Here is a 9,700-nt window from a genome sequence, read left to right as displayed (position 1 = left end):
TTGATTACTTCTGTTGTCTGACAGAAGCTGTCTGTCTGTCAGTGTGTGGGGTATTCACTCAGATGCCAGACTCAGCTCTTGTGACTGTTATGGCCATGGGCTCCATTTGGCTCTGCTCCCAGCACCAACAGCCACCAGGGCATTAGCAAGGTATGACAACTCGTGAAGCTGCTATGCAGTGGTTCATTTTTCCAGGAAGGCCTTTCCTCCTCAGACTGCATTCTCAGCAAAGGCTGCACTTTGGTATTCACTTCATAGATGCATGCCATTTTTAACGTGCTAACTGAAATCTGCTTTAACACACTTGTTCCAAATATACCCACAGCCATAACATCAGTTTTGCATTTGGTAGAGTCAGTACGTTCCTAGCCTTTCCAGCAGGTTGGATTGGTGCAAGCAGACAGGGGAAATCCAGCAGAACTGATGGTGGGAGTTGGACCTGCAGTGGGCAGCAGGCAGGATGCAGCCTGGAGCGCTCCTTCCTGTGGGCATATGGATGTGGAAAACATCAGAACAGAGTCTGGGACTAGATGATAATTGTGAAAGTACAGATGCATTTCTGAAGCAGCACGACCCATATTATTTGAATGCTGCGTGACTGACCACTCACAAAATATGCATTATACAAAAAGTCTGCTTGTGCATTAGGCCGCTTGCACCTTGACTGCCATGGTGCCAAACATTCCGTACAGCTTTGTGGCTTACACAAAAATGGACGCTCACCAAACCTGAGGGCAAGGTCTCACAGAGCAGTGCTGCAGCCTGAGACCCATCTTGAGAAAATAAAACGGCAGTGTTGAGAGATTCTCTCCTTTTTAACACAATTCTCTCTTCAGCTGTATCCTAAGAACATTATAAAGCCACAGTGAGAAGCGTGGTGGTGGCAGACAGGAACTGGGGCGGGGTTCTGTTAACACTTGTGTAAACAGAAACCACTTTCAGCCTTCGATGGCTTGCAACAAACCCGGAAACTTGGGCTGCTTTACCCCACCCAGCTACATTTTTCACATTTTAATTATTAAAAAATAAAATCCTGTATTTGTTAGTTTAAAATCGGCAACTAATTAATAAAACTATTTACAAGAAACAATTTTTTTCCGTGCCATCTTTGTATGAGGGTATAACAATACTTCCAGTGCAGGCTCTTAAACAAATGTCTCCATATTTAGTGGTGGCTTATTTTTATTTTTTATTACTTTGTATGACGAAATCAGCCAGGGGGTTCCTAGCAGAATGTCCTGCTTCACATGGAAGTAACTAATGGAAATATTACCAGAAAGGAGCAGAAGGAAGCAGACTGGCATTTAGAAAAATCTGATGCCCCTTGCATCCAGGCTCCCATGCAGCTCTCCCAGTGCTCGCCTAACAAAGCCAGTCAGATGCTCTTTTTGTTTTGAAGCTACCAAGGCCAAACCCAGCAGCGTGCAGGTTTTGCTTCAGCACACAGGCAAATTTTTCACAGGAACTGGAGAGAGGTTTTGGGAGCAGTTACATCATAGCAATATTTTGCTAACAAATTTTGATTATTTGCAATGGAGATACAACATTTTCAGTTCCAAGAATTAAAAAATATGCTTGTTTGTACGTAAAGGCAAAAGAGGGTGCTAAAACTTCAGTTTATTACCATCTCTTCTATACAGAAAATATACAGTGGCTTAACTTCAGCTATTAATCGTGACAAGGTCGTCTTCGTAGTATTCACTCGTGGTTCTCAGTACCATGACCCACATCCCTGAACCCTAACGCTGCGCAGCAGGGCACACACTGCTGACCCAAGTTTTGGTAAGAAAGAAGTAAACCCAGCTTTCACGAACTAGAAGCAGTTGCCATTTACAGTATTGATCTATAAATCCTCATTAACTACTACAGCACACTGCTTAATTAGAAAATTCTTCTTAATCAATGTGCTTCCCAAGGAATCCTACCCACTGCTGACTCACAGCTGGCTCCTGGGATGGCTCTGCAACGTTTTGCCTGTAGGAGCCACCTCCCCTGTCTTCCCCTCCCCTCCCATTGCTTCCAAAAGTAGGACAGAAAAACACTGTCAGCACTAGGAAAGTACACAATATTTGGAGAGGAAGCAACACAGAACACATCTTATGAAATGGAGCCTATATTCCAGCATTTTAGAAAGTTATCTTAGGAAAAAAAAATCTGTCTAGGATTCAAAGTATTTTTTCCTTAAGGAGAAAATATATAAAACCACTCAGGCTGGGTGAGAAATCCTGCTTTCTGCTGCTGTGCAATTACCTTTATTGCCTTGGAAATGCTGCAGCCACAAGGAACCCAAAGCCTATTTTTTGAGCACTTTGCATCAGCAGCAGTGCACTACAACACCCACAATGATGATCATGAAAGCTGTTTCATAAAACCCTGTGGCAATTACAGCTGCGTACACTCTGCTTATAACTCAGGTTTTAGAAGGAGATTAATCACACTGTGATCCTCAAACTAGACTGATAAATCATGACAACGTCACACAGTGATTCACACATCGATGACTCAGGCAGGAGGACAAATATCCGCCAGTCTTCTGTTCCAAGAGGGAGCACATTAGGAATGGTTAAATGGTTAAGCTTGATTTTGTACGTGTATGTAAATCATGAGTTGTTAAAACAAACAAACAAAAACAAAACAAAAAAAAACACCACAAAAAGCCCCAAAACAAGGAAACCAAAACGTGTGCTACAGCAAAATATTTTCCATCTTTCACACAAAATAGCACTTTTTCTCCTCTGAGAGAAGACTTTTTTTTTTTTTGGTATTTTTCTGTATTAAGTGGTCTGTGTAACTTTTTACAAAAGTTGTATACAAAAAACTTAAAAGCATGCAAAAATTCCAGAGTACACTCAGCCAGCTAATGCTCTGCGAACACTTTATTACACAAATTACATTCAGTTCCTGAAAATAGTGTTCTAATAGTGATACCATCTAAAAATAAGACATCCCAGAAACACATCAAGTCAAGAAGAAAAAACAATTAAATAGATACTTTTTTTTTTTTTTCCTTCAATGCAATATAATGTTAGTGATTTTAAAAAAATAGAAGAAGATTTAGCAGCTTCATTTTCTTGTGGCACTGTATTTTCTCTGTACTGCAACAGGTTAAGGACATGGAAGAGGAAAGGCACAAAAAAGAAATTGGCAACTGAATATTTATAGGAAAAATACTTTCTCGAAGCAGGTAATACAATTTATTTACAAATACAGAAAAGATCCCCAATTTTTTATGAGAAAATACTACTGCTTTAAATCAGTGCTGCAATCAGAAGACTTTATGCTTTATTAAGATGGTCACATAAAAAACAACGGCACTGATATGGAACTTCCATACACTCCTCCACTTGAAAAGAGAACAAAAACCAAACAAAAATTAAAGAAACCAGTGTACAGCCCCACACAGACTAGTACAGTTTACAATTAAATACACAAAATCTTAAACGTGCTTAAGGGAAAAGGAATCTGACATTCTGGGTTGGATCATATAATGGAGAACGCAAAGGCTGTTTTCAGGAGGAAGAAAGTGCTTGTGGGGGTGCAGGTGCCGAGTATTCTTCTTCTGAGTCTGTGCCATCATCTTCATCTTTTTCTTGATCACTTCCTTCGGTGCTGAGACGGTCAAACCCTTTTCGGCTGTAGCCTTTGTGACTTGCAAAGAAGTTCCCAAGGTTGAGGCCACCACCACCTTTTCCTGTGGGAAGGAAATGACTGTCAAAAATTGCTCTAGTGCGAGAGAGGAAAATCAAACATCTACCTACACCGTCAGTACTTCTTTTAAGAGTCCTGCTAGAAAGTGTCCTTAGAGATCTGCACAAGAGCCTAATCGCATAGATTCCATAATCTATGCGATAATCTACCATCGCTGAAGTTTCAAATATTTATTTGCAGCAAACACTGTTTTATTGGAAGTCTTTATGCAGGCTATCTGCACCTCTACCAGATTGCCCACATCTCAAAGCACTTCATTCCATTCACCAGATACATTATTAACAGACTCTGATCTTCCACTTCCTTTTTAGTGGGCAGATACTGCTGGATGAAGGGAGTTAGAAAAGACATTTTCCCAGAACTGCCCCTGAGAAAGTTCCACTAGAAGTTACCAAAGAAAAGAACTTTCATCTACTGGGTGCTTAAAAGATCTTAGGTGTTACTTACCTCTAAGTCTGCCTAAAATTCGGCCTGAATTTGAGTCAAGTTTGTGCTCCCCATCAGCTGAAAGATAACACAGATTTCAAAAATGACCTTAAAAATTATATTCTATGATTCAGTAATTATTTCTGTTTTTTAACACAGAGCACAGACATTGAACACACTGATTGGGAGCACCAAGGACACTGAATTTTCAACTTCTCAGTTAAGGTGAAGAGTGATAATTCCTAACAAAACAATCACATCACAAATACTCAGTGTATGGCACTTCAGCCACTGAGAAGATTCTCACATAAATTATTTCTTAGAATTTCATTCCTTCAAGAGTTCACTTCTGTTACCACCAAGAGCTTACAGAAAGGACAAGAACCCTGCGGTTGATAATGCGCATAACCAACAACTACACTCTGGCACAAGACAAAATATGGCTTGACATTTGCAGGTGGCATAGTCTGCCTTCAGAGATGAATCCCTCTCCTACAAAGAACATCCTCCTCTCTGGTAAGTCTTCCAATTCTTGATCTCAAAAAAAAACCAAACAACAAGTCATAACTAAAATTTCTCTATGTAATTCTTATTTGAATCACTACGGAATATGCAGATGCTGCTACTACTGAAAACAGTAGTGCAGTAATCCAGTGAGGGCACGCTAGCTGTGCCATACATGCTTGAAAACAGACAGCAGTCAGAAGGAGATTTTAACACATCAAAAATTATATCCAATTCAGTGGCACAGTAAAATCAGACTACTGAATGGCCCATTCTTCACACCACACACTGAGCCAATGGCAGAACCATCATTTGCCAGTTCCACGTACATTTTCTTTGCTTACTGAGAATTACCTTTCACAAAATTCATTATGCCATACGAAAAAAAATCTAATTATCAAACTCCTACTACAGATCACCAGCTTCTCAGAAAAAAATGCTGTTATATAATATGAATTAAAAACAAATTTAAGTAGCACTGTAATCGTGAGGCAAAATTCTCAGAGCAATGAATTAAGGTATATTGTAGCAACGCATGGTTATGCATTGGTAATACCCACATCCCTCTGTTCTCAACAACATGAAGATCACAAAGTGAAAATCAAACTGCACTGTTAATAGACTCTGGCCAACAAAACAAATATGTTCTTGAGAGCAATTAAAGGTAAAGGACGGTGGCTTGAGGTGCAAAAACAAATTCAGGTGTCACTGCTATATGAGCGCCAATGCTTAGTTTGCATGCAGCATCACTGAACCTGCATACAAGGGTAAAGGGAGACAGCACACCTCTCCTCACACCCATATCCCTCTATGTTCAGAGATGTGCTGAAATGGAACCATCAAAACTTGTTTTGTATAGTTAGTTATGGTTACCTCCATAGACTGCTGTCTTCCTCCAACGAATAAATATTAAAATTGCCAGCAGGACAACAACAGGGATAATTAGAAGAGTTGTAATAAGAACAAAGGAAACTCCAGCGCTCGCTTGTCGAACCAAATGCTGTTTTTCCTGCTTCTTTAGAGGGTCTGTTGATTCTGGGTTGTTTTTCAACCTGGCTTCTACAACTGTTTCTGATGCTTTAAAAAGAAGACAATTTCAGTAAGTAATTCATAAGCATCAAGCAACAGAATGAGGAATTAAAGAAAATAACCACTAGAACGCCTAAGTGCTGAGTGACAAGGAAACAAAAGGCAAATGGAGACATAATTAGCTCTCACTGAAGAAGGATTTCATTCTGCACTCCTGTCTGGCTCCAGAAAGTTTTCCTTTCCAATGCTTACTTCTAACCTCAGAGAAGAACAAGGCAGAGACTGTGAATGATACCACTATCTGGCAAGAATACTTTTTCCCTTTTCTCGCAAAAGAGAGATGCCAGGCAGAGTTTTGCCTTAATTAACTAATTAATTAATTTTAAATATGGACAGATCCTGAGAAAAAAAGTTTGTTTTGCAAATAAGCAAATCTCCTTTTGAAAATTACTTTCTCATAATAAATACATAAATCTCATATGGGTTATATTATCACAGACAAAAAGAGATAGTGCTTCATGTTATTTTACATAAACTTGTGACTGATGGTTACATTTTCAGAAGAGCTGTGTCTCATGCAAGAACTCTGGCTCTGTAAAGAGCTTTTGAAAACTTTATCCAGTCATTCCCAACTATTTCCTGTCCACCTATGCTGAGAAAAACAGTTTCAATAAAATCCTTACATAATGTTTCAAGTGTATGAAAGACCATGTACTTCATGCTACTTTTTTCACAACTAAAACTGTCTATGTTATTTTAATGTTTAACTGCCTGTCTAAAAAGGTAGCTACATCACAAAAATTGATTCTATTCTGTATCCAATTAAAAAATAATCTGAATGAATAGTAGACACTTCAAATTTCAATGTTGTTAGAAAGATAACCCGCTCTCTGTTCAAATAGCCATGAACTCCTTTTCCTATCTGTATCCTTGCCAATCTACCAGCAATCCTGCAGTCCTCCAAAAAAGAGTGAGAACGCACAGCATGTACTGGACAACCAGTCGATCAAGGTCCAGCCCTCACAAAAGGCAGGTCCTGCTTAACCAACCCAATCTCCTATGATCAAGTGATCCACTTGGTGGATGAGGGAAAGTCTGTTGACACAGTCTACCTTGACTTCAGCAACTGTCTTCCACAGTATTCTCCTGGGGAAGCTGTCAGCCTGTGGCTTGGAGAGGTACACTCTTTGCTGGGTAAAGAAATGTCTGGGTGGTTGTGCCCAGACAGTAGTGGGGAATGGACTTAAATCTGCCTGAGGTAGGAAGGCACTTCAGTGGGATCTGGACAGGCTAGATTGGCTGGGCTGAAGCCAACTGTATGAGGTTCAGGACCAAATGCACTTTGACGACCACAACCCCAATGGGTAGTGCTACAGGATTGGGGCAGAGTGGCTGGAAGACTGTGTGGAAGAAACTAACCTGGGTGTGTGTCTACACTCAGCTGAACATGAGCCAGCAGTGTGCCCAGATGGCCGAGAAGCTCAGTGGCATCCTGACTTGCATAAGAAATAGCGTTGCCACCAGGAACAAGGCGGAGATCATCCCCCTGTACTCAGCACTGGTGAGGCAGCACTTAAAGTACTGTGTTCAGTTTTGGGCTCCTTACTACAAGAAAGACATTGAGGCCCTGGAAAGTGTTCAGAGAAGAGCAATGAAGATGGTAAGGGGTCTGGAGCACAAATCTTGTGAGGAGCAGCTGGAGGAACTGAGACTGTTTAGTGCAGTGAAAAGGCGGCTCAGGGGAGACCTTATAGCCCTCTACTGCCTGAAATGAGCCTGTTGCAAGGTCTGGGTCAGAATCTTCTGTGGCATAACTAGCAATAGGATGAGAGGGAATGGCCTCAAGTAGTGCCAGGAGAGGTTCAGGTAGGATATTAGGAAGTTTTTTTTCTCCAATAGTGTGATCAGGCACTGGAAGGGGTTGCCCAGGGATGCATTGGAGTCACAGACCCTGGAGGTGTTTAAGAAATGTTCAGATGTGGTACTACGGGACATGGTTTAGGTGGATAATTGGACTAGATGATTTTGGAGGTCTTTTTGAAGCTGTTGGTGAATCTATGATTCTATATTTTCACTTTAGAGACTCTTAGTATCTCAAGGGGTAAGAAACAGTTCTTAACTATTTCAATATTCAACATCCAAGTAACATCCAAGTTGTCAGCTAGCATGGTATCTACCTAAAAAAAAGCTGAAATACATTGACACATCCCTGGATTGTTTATACTGTGGATGTTTCATTGTCAGCACTTCCTCTACTGAATGCTTCAGGAGTACTGATGTAAAGATCTGATAGAGATAAAACAGGATAACTGTTCTGACAGGAAGAATTTCACTGCTTTGTAACGGCCATCTACTTTTTTTTTTTTTTCTCCTACATGCTACATTTGGCAGTTGAGATCTTTTAGTACATTTTTCTGTCTGCAAATACACACATAAAGTAAAGAAAAAAAGTACTGAATCCAACCAAAGGAAACCAAATAAGAACAGCTGAACATTTTATAAAGCTCTCTTAGTTGCCAAGCACTATTTTGCTGAACAAAAAATAAACTTTTCCTCTCTAGCATGAAAGTCATAGGACATAAGATTAATTATTAAAACTACTTTTCATCTTCACGAACTACTGTTTTCCCCCTTCAAGTTTACCTATATACATTCCCTAATACCTTCATACTAAATTTCTACGTTTTCCTTCTTTATCCCCTGTTCTCATTCAGATAAAATATAAGTAATAAGTCTAGAAAGAAAGAGATAAGAAAACAATGAAGTGCAACCAAGGAGATTACATGTTGAAAGACTGTGCAGAAAGATGAACCAACTGCTGTCCCAAAAAAACCTTCTTTGTTGGTTGAGAATGGTAGAATAAGGAGAAGGCTGTGGGAGCACCATTATTTCAGAGCTATTTCTGCACCTACAGATGCCAATCTGGACCAAGGCAGACAGTGATATGAAACTAAACCCCTTGTTAAATTTTTATCTATTTTTCATACTTGCGAAGCACATGCCATTACTGATTTGTGCGAGTTAGTGCCTACTAAGTCACATGGTTATAAGCTGCTTTCTCTTAATTTCTGTGCTATTCATTTTATCAATGAATATTATGTATGAAATGGTGGTGAAAAAACTAGTTTGCAATTATTTTTACACCAGTTTGGCAGAAATGGAAAGAGTCTACATGAAAACTGTTGTTCCTTCATTTCCATTCAGGATCAGACTAACCTTTTATTTCCTGCACCTCAATACCAGCCTTTTTAACTGACCGATGTTCCATTTCTGTAAAACAAAATCATTCTTCAGGACAACTGACATTTCAGAAGGACACTCAGTGACATTTTCCTGCTAGCTTTCTCAAATGTACAGTACAACCCTATAGTAAACAATCCCATTAGCATCTGAACTTCAGAAAGTAGAGTCAAAATAAACTATTCAGCAGCACACAAGGCCTTAAAAAAGAAGAGACCTTGATTCATAAAAAGTATTTGCAATAATTAATTCTTATGCTTTATGGATATGTGCAAGGCTTCCAGGAGGCCCTACAAAGACTAGCACCTCCAATTATAACACAAACTATGACAGATTAAAGATAGGTTGAACCAGAACTCCTTAGCTACTGCAGTGCTGTACTGCAGCTTCAGCCAAAAAGAAAATAAGGATTTTTCTCTCTGAATGTGTAAGTGATGAAGAAATCAATTTGTTCTTATTCTCAGATTTCTTTGAATAGGACTATAAGTGCTCTTGTTCAGGTAACCAGATGCAGAAAAGAAGGTACATCCATTCAGACTAAAATTTATCTGGTTCCATTTCCTTTTACTAACAGCAGCTGATATCAAATGCCTCATAGGAAAATCCGTGAATTATGAACAGACAAATGTGGAGTAATTGGCTTAGTCAGAAGTTCATTTATAACAGCAGGCTGTTGTTGGTTGCCTAACATCCTGAGGCCTGAGACTTTCTCTCTCTCATATATTTTTTTTAATCTGAGATGACTTAATGGTATATTTTTATTGGTATATTTTTATTGGTATATGGTATTTCA

General features: G+C 39.5%; 1 protein-coding gene across 4 annotated transcripts in view; it reads right to left on the bottom strand.

Moving 5' to 3' along the window:
- Window positions 1-2,858: 2,858 nt before the first annotated feature.
- PAM (peptidylglycine alpha-amidating monooxygenase) overlaps window positions 2,859-9,700 on the bottom strand; it is a 121,159-nt gene continuing 114,317 nt past the window's right edge. For 3 of the 4 annotated variants that reach the window (XM_048932283.1, XM_048932286.1, XM_048932284.1), the window contains 4 exons: window positions 8,884-8,937; window positions 5,512-5,715; window positions 4,156-4,212; window positions 2,859-3,691 (listed from right to left, as the gene is read on the bottom strand). In XM_048932283.1, coding sequence (XP_048788240.1) covers window positions 3,510-3,691; window positions 4,156-4,212; window positions 5,512-5,715; window positions 8,884-8,937 — 497 coding nt within the window. In that variant the 3' untranslated portion in view covers window positions 2,859-3,509. The remainder of the gene's footprint in view (window positions 3,692-4,155; window positions 4,213-5,511; window positions 5,716-8,883; window positions 8,938-9,700) is intronic. The other variant, XM_048932285.1, reaches the window with a different exon arrangement.

Source organism: Lagopus muta, chromosome Z (genome assembly GCF_023343835.1).
Source record: "Lagopus muta isolate bLagMut1 chromosome Z, bLagMut1 primary, whole genome shotgun sequence".
NCBI classification, from domain to species: Eukaryota; Metazoa; Chordata; class Aves; order Galliformes; family Phasianidae; genus Lagopus; species Lagopus muta.
This window is presented reverse-complemented; position numbering and strand designations above follow the sequence as displayed.